Source organism: Phaenicophaeus curvirostris, chromosome 9, assembly GCF_032191515.1.
Source record: "Phaenicophaeus curvirostris isolate KB17595 chromosome 9, BPBGC_Pcur_1.0, whole genome shotgun sequence".
Lineage (NCBI taxonomy): Eukaryota > Metazoa > Chordata > Aves > Cuculiformes > Cuculidae > Phaenicophaeus > Phaenicophaeus curvirostris.
The window spans coordinates 26,834,907-26,853,386 of NC_091400.1; the positions used below are offsets into that span (position 1 = coordinate 26,834,907).

At 40.2% G+C, this 18,480-nt stretch overlaps 1 protein-coding gene across 2 annotated transcripts in view; it reads left to right on the plus strand.

The window, feature by feature from the left end:
- Positions 1 to 18,480, plus strand: part of WAPL (WAPL cohesin release factor) — a 65,517-nt gene that overhangs the window by 3,569 nt on the left and 43,468 nt on the right. For both annotated transcript variants that reach the window (XM_069864224.1, XM_069864225.1), the window contains exons 2-3: positions 480 to 1,003; positions 16,072 to 17,121. In XM_069864224.1, coding sequence (XP_069720325.1) covers positions 502 to 1,003; positions 16,072 to 17,121 — 1,552 coding nt within the window. In that variant the 5' untranslated portion in view covers positions 480 to 501. The remainder of the gene's footprint in view (positions 1 to 479; positions 1,004 to 16,071; positions 17,122 to 18,480) is intronic.

The following is an 18,480-nucleotide window of genomic DNA, read 5'->3' on the forward strand; positions in this document are numbered from 1 at the left end:
CTTGGAATATTCTGACAGTTTTTCTTTATTTAGCTACAAAGAGTCTTTGAAAGCCACACTGTGTTACTGGGCTCTGGCAAAGCGCTGCATGTTCAGATGTGGTGAAAATACCGTTTGGTTTTCTGCTGATGTTTCATGAGAACACTACCGTCTATACTCAAAAGTATCAGATTAGAGCAAAGCAATACCAAAACCAAAGTATTCGTAGCAGATTTTTCTTAAGGATCTGTTGTGCCATTGTTTTATAAATGGCAAATAACTGACTTTTGAGTGAAGTTGGTAGATGTGTTACAGTAGAAATGTTTGGCATAATGATGTTCATATGCAAATAAGTTGGCCTGCAGAAAGTAGCAGATGATGTGTCTGTTGCTTGCATGAAATGTATGTGCCTGGCGCTTGTAGGCCCAATAAAGGATGGGAGTGTCATCATTTGTACTGAGAAGTCAGTGAATTTATGTTTCTTCTTTGTTTTCCAACAGAGAATATGAAACAGGAGCCAAAATGACATCCCGATTTGGAAAGACCTACAGCCGCAAAGGGGGAAATGGCAGTTCCAAGTTTGATGAAGTGTTTTCCAACAAACGGACCACCCTTAGTACAAAATGGGGAGAAACCACCTTTATGGCCAAATTAGGACAGAAGAGGCCCAGTGTCAAACCAGATATTTCCGAAGTTCCTAAAAAACCCAAAGTTGAAGATGAGGTAACAGAGGATCCATTTGGATTTGACAGTGATGAAGAATCTCTTCCCGTGTCTTCGAAGAACGTGGCACAAGCTAAAAGCTCTTCTCAGCTGGAACCTGGTGAAGCTGCTCAGTCTGAGGACTTCACGCCTCTACTTGAAGCTAACAGCAGAATTATTCAGCCAGACAGCGGAGAAAACATTGCATCCAGCAAATGCATATCTTTTGACGATACTGGTCCTCTCTTAAAAGAAAAGAGCACAAGCAAAGATGTGGAAGATGGAGAATGCAAAGGTGGCAGTGCTAAACTTTTAACTGCAGGTAAGTTTATTTAGCTGTCCAGGTAGTTCCATTCTCCTCTGGATTTTACTGATTTACATTTAGACTTTGTGTTTCCAGGAACTGTCTAAGTGTTCCAATAAAACCGTGGATCAATTCATTCTTAGTTGTAGGAAGTAATAAAGGATACACTGTGTAACTACAACCACCAGGAAGTGTTCTGCATTTTGCCCACTGGTCTGAAATCTTTGGCGCTCTGATCCTTCCATGTGCAAATTGAAATTCAGTGCTTGAGATTCATTGTTGTGTGTTAGTCCACCTCAAATAGATTGGGATAATCATCCTCTTTTAAAATTTGTTCTGATCTCAGTGCATTTGTGTTTTTTTTCATGTAGTGTTTTGACAAATGATGAGTTGGTGATAAGAGAATGCTTTGTGAAGTTGCTGGCTTGAATTCAACGTGGGTACGTGGTTGCTACCGTGTGGGTGCAGACACAGCTTAAAACCTGCCTTGTTTAATTCCTTGGGAGGAAAAAGCAATCTTCTGAACTTAAGTTGCGCAAAGGGATATTATTTTTTTTAATTAGCCCATCTTTGTGAATGTGTATGTAAAAAATTTCACACCTATGAAACAAGATTCAAACTCTGTTGAGGGGCTGTTTCCAACCTTGGAAGTGTTAGTAAGGTATCTGAATGTTTTTAAGAGGGAATTCACAAACCCCATGGAGCTGCACATCACTTATTTGTTCAAGTCATTCTTAGACAAGTTCGGATAGAAGAATATCTCATTATCAGCCCATTATATGAGAACTTCTAAAACCACAGCTTCAAAATTGGGCAGAAGATCACATTAGGTAAACCTTGGTGGAGAGGATGTCTACTGACTTGTTACGGGTTATCATGATCAGTTTTAATGAGATGAACTTAGGTAGCGTTGAATTCTCAGATAAAGTTAACTCAACCCTAGAAACAAACTTGAGCAGACCCGTTTGGTTGTAACACAGTTGATAAGAAGATACTGAGGAGCATAAGATATGTGTAGCTCAGTTATGTGCAAGATAAATTCTTTAGAGATATTATACAATAAAACTCAAGAAATGTTGATTTGAACTATAGTTTGACAGATGCATTGGTGGGACGTGTAGTTGTCTTTTGATCTTACTCTTGCGCTGAAATATTTCTCATTTTCATATGGTTTTCTGCAGTTTATTTATATATGAGTCTGATCCACCTTCAGTCTGGATCTAAAATTTATGTTTTGCTAAGGGTGAATATAGTTTTGGGAAGAAATTGGGCAGATTAATCTCCCAGTACTTACAAGGAGAAGAAATAGCGATGAGTTTTCTCGGTTGTTAATGAGTGATTGTAGCAGAGCAGGTTTTACAGTGAAATGGTTTGCACCTACAAAAGCTATGTTAGAACAGCATTTTTGAGGTTGGAAAAGAAAATGTGAGCTGTGGGAAAAAAGTGTGACAGAGCTCTGAAAATTCCTAGTTGCTTGAAAGGTCAAGATGAAGAGACTTCTGCAGTTTCATTGATACTTCCTGGTTCTGGGTTTGTGGAAAATAATAAAATACAACATTTAGCATAGAAGAACTTTTTTTAATTAGATGCTTATTTGAATTCTAGAACTCTTTATTACATGATACTATATGTGCCACAAATATGTACAGTTCTGAAATGAAAGAAGCTGATGAATCTTGGTGGATAAGCCCGTCGGTGGCTGTTGAGTGTGCTGGTGCTCTGGTTGCAGAAGGGGAAGTTACTTAGACATCACTTTACGGAGGAATTCCATTCCTGCATTCTTTTCTGAAGTGTTTGTCCCTGACTGCACTTCAGCCAGAAGTAGTGAAGGAGAAGGTGGATCTTCGCTTGATGATACTGTTCTTGCAGAATTTGCTACGCTCCATTTACACCCCAGTGAAGATAAAATCCCCTTTCATAACTTTCGTGAGAGTCAACTGAGAATGAATTTTTCCAGAAAATCTTAGGAGGGTTTTTAAATAAGGGTAAAGAAACCTAGGCTGTAGATTTTTGTGGCATTATTTGTTTTGGCCAGTTAGTGTAAATGAAACTTGGACGGTTTAAGCAATTGTTATACTTTTGTGTAGGCAGATCCAGAATAAATAAAAATTGTCTCTGATAATGTCACTCAGAACACTGAGCAACTGGAGGCAGTGGTGTAGTAGCCAGGGTAAATGTAAATACTTCAACGGCTTCTTTGTTAGATAGATGATTAAGTGAAGTTTAATGGTATGAGGCTGTCTGTCTTTCAGAACTCAAGTGAGTTAATTTTATTGATATGGGGGAAGAGGGGACCTAGAGGAGAAAAACTAGTTAACAATAAAAAGATTGTTTCTTGTTGTGTGATCTCCTAAGATACAGTGTGTGTTCTTCTGCTGCCAACCACTTCCTCATCCACCCCGTAGTCTTTTTTTCCCCTTCCTGGTGCCTTGAACTCCACCAGGTTCAAACAGGTGTGATCGAAAGGCTTATAAGTCTTTGAGACAGCAAGCTCTACACTTCCCGAAGAGGAAAGGGATAGAGTGGAGGAGGTGGGGAAAGGAAAGCAGATAGCACACTATTATAATAATATTCCCAATGTGAGAGAGACTGGAAGGTGGGCTCAGCTTTCACCCACATGGAGTGGTGTGTTCCTGGCTGTAGGAAGCTAGGATATATTGGTACTGGTATTCACGGAAGTGTTTGTTACCTTGTTGGAAGTGCCATTTATTGGTCCTTGTCCTGATACCAGCTTGACTTAAGGTCAGGCATGACTTAAGGTCTCAAACTATCCTGATAGATGCCATCGTTATATCTTAATTCTTAACCTAGGTGAAATAAGGTTCAGAAGTAGAATAAAGTGAAAACTGTGACTTGACATGGTGATGGGCAAGCAGAAAGCTACAGTTCAGCCTGCCAGTTCTGCTCCAAATGTTATTATCCTGCCTCAATCTCCATTTCTTTAGACCTTAAAATGAAGGTGATGCAATGTCAGTTAATTTTAACTACTGTTTGGTATTAAAGCAATCCAGCTTTGGGGTTGTTTTAGTAGTTGTGCAACCACATAAAACATTTGAGGATCTGCATCTTTTCAGATGGTGTGACAGGCTGGTCTCTTTTTTTCTAAACAGCCTTCAGCTAGTGCTTGTAGCAATACTGTTTTAAAGGCTTTTAGAAGATATTAATGTGGAAAGTGTCTCATAATCTTACCCCAGTGTTTCTAATCAGGACTTAATACTGTTGGAAGAATGTTCATGAGTAATCCTGTATGCAACAGGTAATTTACAGGTGGTAGGAATTCAGGTGAATTGGAAAGAGCAAAAGAGTATTCAGGATTAATGGTTACTGTTGGATCACTCCTGTTGGGGTAGGAGGACTTGGTAGCTAGAAAGCAAGTCATGTCATTGGAAAAATATTATACTGGTAATTCAGAAATGCAGCAGGTGTGCTTTTCTGTCAGGGTGTCTTACAGTAGGATAATGTGAAACTTGTAGAGCAATACTTACTTGGATTTCTGAAATGCCTCGGTGGGTTTCTGTTTATTTGGGTATTTTTAACTGTTAAGCTCATCCTTTGAGATGTAAACCCAACCACACTAAATTCATCTGCACATGAGCTTTAATGTAAAAACCACTTATGGCCTTGCAGAGCAAATTGTGAGATACTAGGTTTAAAAAATTTCTGACAGATTTGTTGGTAGATTTGTTGCTCACTTTTGTGTTGAAATTAGCGTGGTGCAATTTTTCAAGTGAAAATTAATGTCAAAGCTTGATGAATCGTAAAAGATGGCATGACATTAAATAGTTATGTTATTTGATGTGAAACTTATTCATACAGAGAACAGGCTTGAGAGACTTGGGGTAGCTTAACGTAGAGAAGAGAAGGCTCTGAAGAGCTTAGAGCAGCCTCCAGTGCTTAAAGGGTCTACAGGAAGGCAGAGAAAGGGGTCTTTATCAGGGATTGCAGGGAGAGAATGAGGAGGAGTAGTTTTAAGCTGGAAAAGGGGAGATTTAAATTAGATATTGAGAATAATTTATTTTCCTGTGAGGGTAGTGAGGCACTGGCATAGGTTGCTCAGAGAAGTCGCAAATGCCGTATCCCTGGAAGTAAGTGTTCAAGGCCAGGTTGGATGGGGCTTTGAGCAACTTGATCCAGTGGGAGGTGGATAGGCTTTAAGGTCCCTTCCAGCCCAAGCCACGCTATGCTTCTATGAATGCTGTTGAAGAGTTGTAAGCAACATTAGAAAGGAAGGGTAGTTACTCCAGCTGTGAAGAACTATCTCTAAGACTATAGGTGCAGCTTAGACAAAAATACTTCCCTGGGAAAACAAAAAGGGTTGAAGTGCAAGGGAAATCACAGGACTTCAATCTGATAGAAATTGAGAGGCTGGAGACAAGCAACCTAGGTTAATATTTAGTGATATTTTAATTGGAAGAGGAAATGCCTTTAGTAATGAAGGGGTAACTTAGTAATTTTGAGGTTTGGCCAGGTAGGTGTGCGCAGATCAGTATGAAGTTGGTATTGAGCAGTCACTTGAGATACAATGGCAGATCAAGGATCAGGCAGAACATCTAATGATTGCTGGCCGAAGAGGCAGAAGAGGGGGAAAAAGCAGCTAGATTGTTACTTCGATGGAAAGTCTTTGCACACTGTTGAAAATTTGGACTGAGATAAAGGCAAGTGCTTACATCAGTGTGTTTTGTACACAAGAGGGAAGGTGATTGTGTCAGCCTGCACCCCTTTGAAAGGCTACCATTTCCATGGAAATACTAGGATTTGCAAGAAAGCTGTATGCTGGCTGACAGGAGGTAGCATATTTGCACCAGCGTACGACAGGGTTCCAGAATGCCCACTGGTAGCGTTTTTACCTAGTGGGAAAAAGTCTACAAGGAATTACTTCTTATGGCTGAAACAGGAGTCCAAGGTGGTTAGGGTTCAGCCTCTCCCAGGGTGGGAACACACACCCCAGCATGGTTGGGTGTTGAGCTGGCAGTGGCAGGACAGTTTATGTTCTGAGAACCTGCAAATAGGTTGTGGGATGAGAGTAATGATCTATCAGGGATGCTGAACACTGTTGCCGAACTGGAAGGCTGTCTCTAGGTTTGAGAAAAGAAAAGGTGTCTTCTCTCTCACAAGCTAGATGTTTAGAATTGCTACTCTGACTGAAATTAAGATGTAATGTGATTTGGAACTTGCTTTGTATGTAGTCTTAATAAATAATAAATTCAGACTTTTCATATAAACTGCTTTAGAATTTTGATAAGATGCTGGAAAGGGAACAAGAAAAGCAAGCTGTTCTTAAGGAAAACAGTTCTGTGGCAGCAGCAAATTAAATCTCATCACTTTAGGGTTTTCTGTGGAATTCTGGAAGACAAAATGCCACTTAAAACATCTGCAGAGAGGGAAACCATGTTGATCCAACCTGCAGGCAAACTTGTTGAGAACTCATTTTGATTCAAAGAGAGTAAAGAGTCAGAATTACTTAAGAATTTGTAATCACGGTATGGATGTTGGTAGTTCTATAATTTTAGCAATTTTAGTGATTGTCAACCATGAAACTGGCCTGGAGAATCTAATCTTCTCAGGATCTTATGCTTCTTATCGTCTGTTTCTTCCTGCTAACAGGCATTGCTTTTTGAGATCTTAAGGGCATTGATGGATAAATAGCTGTAATTGGAATTAATAAATGGTATTAAATTTAATGGCTTTAAATTGGAAGGGGGAAGATTTAGATTAAACACTAGGAAGAAATTCCTCATGATGGGGGTGGTGAGGTACAGGCACAGGTTGCCCAGGGAAGTTGTGTCTGCCCCATCCCTGAAGTCCTTCAAGGCCAGGTTGGATGAGGGTGGAAGCAGCCTGATCCAGTGGGAGGTGTCCCTGCCCATGGCAGGGAGTTGGAACCGTATGATCTTTAAGGTCTCTTCCAACCTAAACCGTTCAATGAATCTATGAAAATGATGGTTCCAAGTGGTAAATTTTTCCTCTTTCTTAGAGCTGTGTATTTTATGTCCATAAGCTTTTTTTCTGTTTCCCAGCTGTTCAATCATAGACAGAAGATGGATCAAAAGAATCTGGTCTGTAACCTTTTCTCCTTACCAACCTAAACATTTGATTTCCAGTGCAGAGTAGAAGTGAGACACAGTAATGAAATTAATTTTCTTATTTGGAGGAAAGCATGGCTTCTCTGCAGTCACTGGTTTTCTGTCCAAAACCAGAGAAGACATTGTGTGTCTGTCTTCTCTGGGCTCTCTTCCCAGAAATGAGGAATGTGATACAAGCACCTGCTAAAGATTCATCTTTTCCTTCAGCTTGGTCAGCTTCAAGCTGTAAAGCGTTGTAGCTTTATGCTTGGGAACATGGGTGATAGTGTAAGGAGTACTGAGCTGCAATAAATGTTTCCAAGTGTTCAGGAGCATCAGACAGAGCTGTGGCTCATAATAAGCCTAACAGACTGTTTCCTGCATCCTGTGTCAGCAGTCTGTTCATGAGCTGTCGCCTGTTCCTTTGTTGTTTTGGGGTTTTTAATCCTACTGTCTTATTTTCCTTGATGCTTTCATTCCTTGCTTTTCCATTTTGTCTTGGTAGCCAGGTGTCTGTTTGAAAAGAAATAAAGAGGAATATAAAATTGGTATCTTGCCACCTGCCTGCCCTTTTAAAGATTTCATTGCTTCTGACTAACTTCAATATTGGCTGTACATTCACAATGAATTTGTGTGGTGAATACTAACAGAAGCCTAGTTTAAGTCTGTATAATAATTCAACCGTACTCCTTTTGGAACTGGAATGGAGGCTTCTGCAGCGAGTCCCACAGGAATGAATGTGCACAAGGTCTCCTGCTATGAAAGCTACAGAAGGCAATGTGTCTTTTGTTTGTAGCTTGGAGGATGCTCTGGGTAGTGTTCATCAAGAATTGCTAGAAGCGAAGGAAAAGTAACCTGAGGTTCAAGTTAGTAGGGCTAATTTTCAATACTGGCAACTTGTCTGGGAATAAATAGAAGAAATAAGCATTTAGTTTGCATATGTGATAATATTTTGACATCTTAGCATGTTTTTGTAGCATTTCAAGGCTAGTACTGGCTGTCCTTTTCTTTGATTTCTTAATAACACTTGTTAACCATTTTTGATCAAAAATTGAGTGGTAAGGAGAGATTTCAAAGACACGGTGCTATTTCAAGCGTCATGAAAAATGGTGGAGTGAAAATTGGAGTTGAATCGATTCATCTGTTCCCTTACCTCTTTTGCCTGTGTGCTGATAAGGGTCACTCAGTTATAACTGGGTCCCTAATCTGTTTCAGACAGCAGCAGGGAGCAGGCTGGCAAGCACGTGTTGCTGCACATGATCTGCAGGGCGGACTGTCTCCTGCCTGGTCAAACAGGCTAGTGTTGAGGAGGCTGCGCAGGGTGGTGGTGGTAGGGTTGTGGGACAACCAGCTTGGCTTGTTCTGGGAGCCTCAGATCTGTTCAGGGCAGAAATTTAGATTGAGGAGCATTATTCTCGCAGCCTAAGAGCAGCTCTGTGCTCCAAATAACTTTAAAATAGCAGATAAGAAAATTATATTTTCAGGCTTAGAGCCCGGTAACTTAGTCTTGTGAGTGAAATGGAGATGAAATGAAAACGGTGACTAGGCCAGACGATACCTTTGTTGATGTCTGCTTTGGATTATGCTACGCTTTTGCCAAGAAGAGCATTTGGTTTCCTAGTGGACTTTTTCCCTTGACTTTGTTTTGGATTCCATCTTGGTGTGTGCTGTACCATAAAGATCAGGGTAGGAAGTTAACTCTGGCAGCTTCAGTGGTTGGCGGTGAGAGTGTTGTCTTCAAACTTCGGTGGTTCTCCTTCAACTAGGAGCACTCTGTGAAACTTTTATTCCCTGTGAGAAATTGCAAGAGTTGCTTTCGTGGCTTCCCCTTTCCACATTAACCCACTTACTGCTTTTAGGCCTTGCCTGGTGCAGGTTTGGAACCAGTGTGAGTTAATGCAACTGTAAATGCTGTTATGATGAACTTTGAGCTGGGATGAGGATGTGTGCCCAGGTACTGGTGTGTAGTGCTTAGGTGATCAACCAACCCTCTCAGTGTAGTTTCATATACTGTAAATATTACAGTATGTCACTAGGGATGTTATAAGAAAATAAACTCCTCCTTAGAGGTGTTCAAGGCCAGGTTGGATGAGGCTTGGAGCAGCCTGATCTGGTGGACGGTGTCCCTTGGCAGGGGGGTTGGAACTCCATGAGCATTGAGGTCCTTTCCAACCTGAACCATTCTATGATTTTATGAAAACACCAGTTTGAACTGTCTAAAAAAAATTCTCAGGGAAAAAAAAATCTATATAGCTGTGCAGGCAAAAAAAAAATAGAAGCAGCTCTGGCAAGATTTATTGTGAATTCAGGAAAAGTACTTCAGGGTCCTGGGATCACTTGTGCGGCCTCTTAAGTCCCTGTTCTGTCCCAGACATTAACTGTCTCCTCCCTTCTCCCCTAGTGCTTTCAGGTAGTCTCTAATATTCTCTACCTGAATGTCCTTTCAAAATCACCAGGAAGAAGACTTTGTGTTAACTCCTCATTGAACTGTTTCTCCTCCTGGGTGGTTTTGCCTGGCCGCTTTGGACTCTTGCTGGCCCGTTGCAGCTATAGATAGCGCAGCTGGGTTTTGCCTTTTCCTTCTGGTCTCTCGATGCTCATTTCTAGGCCCTAGAATCATGCTTGCTTGTTTTCGAGTGGCTGTCAGAGCTCTCTGTCAGTTGTGTCAGTGACTTCCCCTTCTGGGTGCTTGTCATTACCAGAGATGAGAAGGAAGCAGTAGATGCTTTCCACCTTAGACAAAGCAAGGAGGACAGTCAAAGGTCAGGTTTAGAATTACTTTTGGTTTTGCATTTTTAAAACCTTTGTGCGTTTGTCTTTGTGCTTCTTTGCCATTTTGTGTACAATATGAAGTGACCAGAGTCACATGGTCAGTTGTGGAGATGAACTGCCATGTGGTCTCTCTACTGGTCCTTCTAGCAATTCTGTTTTCTTATTTCATGGTCAATCCAGAAGTGAAGTTTTTGAGCCAGGTGAATAGAGAGATTCTTCATCCCCTTTTTAGGTTCACTGCCTGCACTGGAAGGCTACTTGAATTAGAACCAGAGGTCCTGCTCGACTGACCTACCATGGCTTTTACTCTGGTAGAACTATTTGCCTTCACTTTTCTGTTCTTGGAGATAATATATAACTGATGATTGATGCTAAGGAGCATATTGGAAGTTGTCTTTCTATCTTGAATTAGTAACTTACCTTGTTTTCTTTGTAACATTCAGTGTAAAATGCTTATTGTATGGACGGCATACATTTTAAAAAAGGTGAATCTTTTCACTGTGACAGTTCCAAAAGCCTTGCAGTTTTGTTTTTTTTTTTTAGACCTTTCACCATCTCAAGTCTGTAATTATATGGTGTCTTTATTATTACTGTGATCGAACTAAGTGTTTTGTGGGTGGGGAGATATTCCTTCTTTTTCTCACGTAATACAGTGAAGAGATAGTAGCACTTCTGAGGGCTGTTAGGGAGTGCCTTTTCAGATAGACCTCAATTGCTTAAGAAGAAAAACGTTTTAAAATAAGAGTGAGGTGTTTTATGGGTACTTCATAAAAAAATAAAATTGAGATCTGAGATATGAAATCAAAGAATCATTAAGGTTAAAAAAGACCTCTAAGTCATGAAGTCCAACCATTAGCCCAACTCCATCGTGCCTACTAAACCATGTCCTGAAACGACACATCTGCACATTTTTTTGACCGCCTCCAGGGATCGTGACTCCACCGCTTCCCTGGGCAGCCTGTGCCAGTGCTTCATTGCTCTTTCAGTATAGAAATTTTTCTAGTATCTAAACTTTCCCTGGTGCAATTTGAGGCCATTTCATCACATCCTGTCACTTGTTACTTGGGAAACATCTTAATGTCTAAATTATCTATGATATCCCGATGAAAGATGGAGGTGTCTTACCACTAAAGAGAATTAATCTCTTTTTTCTACATTTATTTTTTAAAGACTTTTTAAGTCTAGAATTGCATTCTTTCTTTTGCATGAGATCTTAAAAATGAAAAGGCAAGAAGTGATTCCCCTGTAGCTTCTTGTGGGAGCCACAAGGCATTTTTTGTTTTGTTCTATCTAGTACATGAGTTCTTTATCATATATAATTTTTTGAAGGAGAGATGAACAGGGTATTCTCTTGATACCCATCTGGTCTAAATGATAGATGTCCAGATGCCCATTTGTTTGTTGTTTAAAAATTTATTACTAAAGGGCAAAGCTTTATTACTGAAAAAGCATTGGGATTTTGAGAACTGCTGTATCCCCACTATTTGAACGTTTTCACGCATCTAGAGGAGTATAAGCTGTTACCTCATAATTTGAATGTCTTGCAGTCTGTGAACTTAATTTTTTCTCTCTCCTATTCATCTTACAAAGCTGACTTGGAGAGCATAATCGTCATCGTCATCACTGAAATACAGTTTTGCAAAGTTTGGTTGTGTGCATCTCTGTGTGAAAACATCTCAGTGGGTTTGGTGGGAAAGAGCACAAGTTTCACTGTTTTTTAGTTCATCAGCAATACTTAAGCCACCCCATGACTTGTACTAGAGCATAATGTAAAGCAAGAGGTACACATAAATATGTGGATGTTTATCAGTTAATGTTTAGTTTAGACCTTCCAGTTGTTTTGGTTGGTTCTACCATCCTCTAGTGAATAACTTCTAGAGATTTAAACAGAAAATAAAGCTGTCTGCTGTAGTAATTGTGATATGGTTCGTGGGAATATTGTGCTACTACCTGCAAAAAGCCCAACTCTGGTGGATTTTATAGTTCTGTGCTACTGCTGATCTGAAATTACTGTGGAGACTTGTTCTGGTAATTGAGCCCAAGAAGAGCCTAATTGCAGTTAAAACTGGGAGGAGAAGTTACATGACTCTGTTGAACTACAGCATACTTAATCATTCAAAATTAGTCAATTTTGTCATGTTTTCCCTGTCCTTTCCATATCTGTAAAAAGAATTGTGTGTTAGCATGACTGTAGGAAACATCTACCTTCTGCTGTAATAATTACTGTGGGTAAAAATTACTATATTTAAAATCAAGACTATTGAAATTGCAAATATTGTCACCTTTGGGCAATTACCAAGTGATTTGCAGTAATTTCTGGGACAGAAGCTTCTGTCTGATGTTGATCCACTAACATATTGTGGAGTCTTTTCAGAGGCACTTCAAAATTCTGAGTTGCTTATGGATGTACTGAAGGTGTCACTAAGCTTCTAGAAAGGCAGCAGAGTCCTGGTGTGGTGCACAGCGACCTGTTGGTGATGGGCATGTAGCTTTTTATATCCTGGAAGTGCAGTCAACCAAGTGCTAAGAAAGCTGTTTGACTGGGATGGAATGACTTTGTTATTTATTAGTCAGCTGGGGAAAGCAGCTTTAGTCACGTTTATGGATGAAGAGAAACAAGGAGTTAAAGTCTGATGGGACTCTGGATGTGTGTCACCTCTGCCTTATCCCTGCCTGATCAAATGTTGCTAATCTGCAGGTGTATTGATGCCTCAGAATTTGCTGTGTTTTTAGAGCCTTTCTTAGAGACAGGTGGTGAGGACTTAATAGGTAGGTCAGTTGCTCAGTTTTGTACTTGGGACTGTTGGGAACGAGCGTGAGGAGAAGAGCATACAGTTTGGGCAAGTGTGAAATTGGAGATGAGAATTCTGCTCTGGGAATTAAAAACAACCTTGGTGCAGCTAGTACAGATAAATTGAAATCGAGCAAATAAATATGAAGAAGGACTTTTCTTGTCATGACGCATCTCTCAACTGATGCTTCAGTTTGTTCAAATGAGGCTGCTGCAGTAGGAGAGTAGAAAGTCTTGTTCCCTTAATAGATCACTAGATGGGTGTGTGTTACTTGTTCAAAGTCCTACAAATATTAGGCCAATTTAAACCCATTCTAAAATATTCCAGAACAGTCTGTAGGATAGTTTTTCAATGTACATGACTACATCATCAAAATCGGCATTTTCATTAAGAGTGAATAGTAGTTACCTCTTGGTTACAAACAGAGTAACTTACTGCAAGGGACTAAAAAAGTGAAGTGGTCTCAATTGTTGAACACTGTATCAGAACTGAAGAACGAACAGAAGAATTCAGTGGGTTCTAGATTAATTTGATTCACGGGTGCATACACCCACAAGATTCTCCTCCTTCCCTGGAAAGACTGTATTTGATTTGGTCCTGGTATGAAATGCGACTCCTGAAAATCCCAGACTTCCTTGGGATGGGAGAACCATTGCCTTTCCAGATACCCATACTGAAACTTCTTCCTAGAAATTCATTTCAGGTATTGTTTAGGAAGCCAGGACAGGTGTGTTTTTGAATGTGCTTACTTTACCTGTTGATTAGACTTGAATTCAAGTAAATACACATTCAGATATGAAACAGGTAGTGGCAAGACTGCAAAATAGTGCAGTTTAGTGAGGAGGTCTGAAAGTTGTTTGAGTTCAATTTACTGGTTTTCATGCCTGGATATTATGTTTTCAGTTGCACAATGATGTTAGACACGCAGGGGGGAAGGAACACATTGTACCCTGTCAAACTCACTCTGATTACAGAAAGATTGATTTTGGTTGGGCCTCCTGGCTTGTCACAAGCGTGAGATGGAAATGGGAATAACAAGGTTTCTTATATAATATGTTGATAGTGAAAAAGAGTAAGCAGGATGCCCTTACTGAGTTGGCTGGGACTGATGTTCTCTGGGGAATTTAGTTTTGCGTTTCGTATGTTCTGTGAAGAGCTGCTTTTATTTCTAGCCAAGAGTGTTAGCTCGTATGGGAGGCCTTGGCTGGACTCTCAGGAAACATGGATGCAGTTTGTGAGATATTACTAGTGCTGTCTTCCTGAGGAATTTCAGCCAGGATTAAACCTGTTTCCTTCAAAACTTGACATGGTGGTCATTTCTTTTACTACAACTTTCCGCTTGCATCTTGAAGTTGTTTTCTAAAACACATGTGCAAGGATGGAGTTTAGGTGATATCATTTTAATTTGTAAACGCCTGGACCGAAGCCCTTGGAACAGCAGTGATGCTCACTTTGCTCATCAGGAAGGTTGTGGAACCCTCTGGTCAGTGCTGTGGAGCTTATGTGCCACCTGGGCAGATGGCAGCTGATGGAGATTAATGCAGTCAGGACAAAAGCCTTCCTTTTACTGATGAGTTTAAGGAGGCATTTGCCATCAAATGAATTTGAACCTTAGAGGCTGCCTTCTGCCAGTGGAGCTACTTTTGACTGTCACGTTCAGCACCTGTATCTTCTGAGCAGCTTCTCGTCTAGTATTTATTTTTTTACTTGTCCTCATCCCAGTTACTTCTGTTTCTGCAATTTATCTCATCATGTGCTGCTCTTCTGTGTGTCAGGGTCTTCTGTGTTCCAGTCAGACTTCTTATTGTGCTGCCACTGGCCCCAGCAGAGAGCAAGGGCAGTAACAAAACACCTCGGTTCCTGCATTCAGTTATACCGTATCAGGAGTTTCAAAGAGATTTCTGCCTGTCTTGGTTCTAGGAGATGGCTCCCTTAAGCTTTGGGGTGTCCTTGTGTCCGAGAGGTGCAGCGACAGAGCATGGCAGATGAAATCTTCATGACGCTGAGCTTTTATTGGTGTTCGAGGAAACCAAATGGAATGGTTTCCCCTCCCAGTTAAAGGGCAACAAGGGGAAGACTTAAATCTGTCTTTCCTGGCATTTCTGTTTTATAGATGCTGGTTGACTGGAAATAAATCTCACAAAAACTGATTTGTTAGAGTGGAATTTGTTCTCTCTGGCAGCATAAGGTGCAAGTATGGCTACAAGATGAAGAAGTACAAGGCTTTTGCCAGCAGCTCTTTTTCAAATCTGTAGAAGTTCACTGTAAAAACCTGCATTAAGTGATTTAATTTAAAATTGTGTTGAGAATCACATTTCTCATTTTTCTTTGGGAAGTCCAAGCATTTTAATTTAAAACAGGAAAATAAAATACCAGTTGCTGAAGTTATCTGTGGTTCTGTTTAGGGTGCGTTGATCAAGTCTTCTGACTGTTTGTAACAGGGACTGTAGCATTTTTAGTACAAATAACATTGTCAGATTGCTCTCACTGGTTTCAGTAACTGCAGTTACTGCATGAGGCAGTGAATTATAGAATGATTTGCAGCATGAGTTCGTTGGTAGGTTCTGTGGCCCATGCTGATTTTCACGTCTGTGGTAACGATGCTTCACTACTATGTAGTTCTTAGACCAGGAATTTCTGAAGGAGCAGCTGTAACCTGCCCCGTATCCCCTTTCCTGACTACAGCAGGCTGCTGTAATGCATCGGGTAGGATTAAAAATGAATGTATACAAAGTTAGCTAATTCATTGACTCATAACATTTTGTTTCCAATGGTATTACCTGTTCTTTTCAAGTGCTATGTAAAAGCAAAAAGTACTAAAGTAGGATGTCTGAAGCAAACTGGAACTAAAATCTGTATTGGAAAACTTGCATTTGCAATGCTAGTATTTCAAGCAACTTGATATAAACAAAGATTTTGAGAGGATAAGTCTACATAAAAATAAAATACAACACTTAACCTATGTACAGGAAGGAAACTTTTTTCTTATATGATTAGAAAATATTTTAGAATGAGTGTTTCTTTCGTTATTCACGGGAAGTCACTGGGTGTGAAACTGAACGGTTTGTCCTTACTGAAAATTTCACTGCAGACTTTCTCCTTGGTGAAGGTTATGTAGATAAGTGCTTGTACTTAGCATTATTGTATTTTTCGTGATGCTTATTTCAACTTAGTGTATGTTTTTGCTAAAAATGATGAGCCAGTTCTATGGCAGCGGAAATTCTAAGCTGGAAGGCTACCGTGGCCAGGTGAGATTTGACTTGTACTTTTTTCTTGTGAAAATTGAAAGGGTGAAATGAAGTTATTTTCCTAAAATGTGTAAACCAGGAGGATAAGGGTCCTCTTCAATGCTTTTTGTCATTGAACACTGAATATATTGTGACTTTTCGAACTTGTCTACAAGAATTTTTTTTTTTTTTTAAATAATGCTTCTTACTAATAAATCTGTATTTTCTTGTAGATAAAGTACAGAATTTAAATGAAGATAATGAGAAGAACAGTCATTTCACTTATGAGAATGCTGAAGACAATAACAAAACCAATGCTGAAACTTCAGACGCTTCTGGGCATAACATTGAAGCCAAGGACTTACCTGATTCTTGGGACTCCCACACCGGAAAAACAGCAGAGGCGCCATCAGAAACATCTCAGATGAAGGGGCCATTAAGAACTCACTTGTATGAATGGGAGGTTGAAAGTGAAGACACCAGAACTGGAGAGTATATATTGGATATTGACAATGAACATCTCTTGGAGATGAAGAGCAAGGATGAGGAGTGTGATAAAGAAGATACTGAAAATCCAAAGGAAGCCATTAGTGAAGAACTTGTGCAAACTATTCCTAGGCCAACCAACTGTAGGACATACTGTCGATCCAACAAAGCAAAACTGCAGGGGGCAACAAATTTTGACAAGCTAATGGATGGCACTAGTCAGTCTTTATCCAAAGCAAACAATGAGTCAAATAATGATGGTCTGAACCCAGCAAGAAAAGTTCCTTTAAGTAGTGGGACCAGTTTTAGAGGGACAGTTGGACGGACTAGAGACTACACTGTTCTACATCCATCTTGCTTGTCGGTTTGCAATGTTACCATACAGGATACCATGGAGCGGATTGATGAATTTACCACAGCAGCCCCTACTGACCTGGGAGAAGCTGGGCGCCTAAGGAAAAAAGCAGACATTGCTACTACAAAAACTACAACCAGGTTTCGACCAAGCAATACCAAATCCAAAAAGGATGTCAAATTAGAGTTCTTTGGGTTTGACGATCAAGATGAGGGAGGGGGAGGTGAAGGTGCCTCTAGAAGCTCTGGGAGTTCCAATTACAAAATCAAATACTTTGGGTTTGATGACTTGAGTGAAAGTGAGGATGAAGATGAAGAGTGGCAGGTAGCAGAGAGGAAAGCTAACAAAAAACGAAGTAGAACCATGCCATCTTCTTCGCTACAGTCGACCTCTGATGGCAATGAAAACTGTTCCCAGGACAGCCAGCTCAGTACTAATGCAGGTAAACAGCTCTTTTGGAATATGTGCTTAATGTTTGATCTTTTAGTTGATCTTTTAATTTTGTTCTTTTTGCTGTATACCTAGGAGTTTGAGCAGCACTACTGATACACAAATGCAAATGTTTAAATTTAGTTAATTCCGCTGTGATCCTGTCTGGTGTTTCACAGCTATAATGAAGTATGTGTTGTACCCCTTGATCTCTTGCCAGAGATAGTTTTTTGTTGGTTTTTTTTTTTTTTCCTTTTGAGTGGAAGATTCTTACCTTTTTAGTGCGTTGACCGTATAGTACTGAGGTCAGGAAGGCAGACATCTTCCTACAGAAGCTCCACATCAACGAGAATTACAGAACTGAGAGCAGAAACTTAAGTAGCTCTGAGATGTGAAATATCTTTTACTTTTTGTGCTTTTGAATGCATTTGTGAACAGTTTGGACCTCTCAAGTTCTGTCTTGTCCAGGGATGCATGCTAATGTAATCCAGAAAAAAGTTTCATAGGAAAAGGTATTCAATTCTGTGTTCTAATTGTAGCATTCACTAAAACCAGAATTGTCTGCAAGTCTTTTAATTGAAGGTCAATGTAACTGCTAGGGTGTTTTGTAAATCCTAAAAGGGCCAAGTTGACACTGGTGTTATATGAGAAGGCTATGTTTTCAAAGAAAAAAACCCTTGATTTGTTCTCATAAAATTTAATTACCATGAGACACTTGCATTTTGGCCTTTTTGGAAAATAAGTTTAATTTACAGGGCCTCGTATGAAATACTTCATCCGAGTCCCTTTCTCTGACGAGCCTTGGTTCAGCCATTTATTCCAAAGGAAAATGTTGCTGGTACAATAAATGCAGCTGAGATGCTGAGCCATCTAGCAATCCTCCAGCTGCTGTCCTCTGGGGTCTCAAAACACCTACAGGCTGCATTCAGCACTGCATTCACCAGGGAGGCTGTTATGCGCCAAGTTATCGCAGATTATTCTTCTGCAATGTTTTCCAAAGAGATTCCCATGGCACCCGCAGATGGGAATTTGTTTTGTTAGGTCATTCATACAGTTCCTCACTTGCTGGGGTTGAGCTACTTCTCAGTGCCTCCCCTGAGAGATGCTTCCCCTGTTATTTTGCCTCTCCTTTGCTCACTTGACTCTTGTTTTGTGCTGCTCTGGGCAGCTGGGATTTGGCCTGCATTTTTTCTTCTGAAAGGCTGATATGAAGTTATTTCCCGAAGCCTCAGTGCATTCCCTACTTCTGTCCTGTAGTACAGATTATAAAAATGTGGAGTCTGTTGTCCTAAAATTTGTAGGACTCCTTGGTATTTTTCATACTGTCTTCTCTTGGACCTGTGAAGATTATGATGGCTCAGAACAACCATGT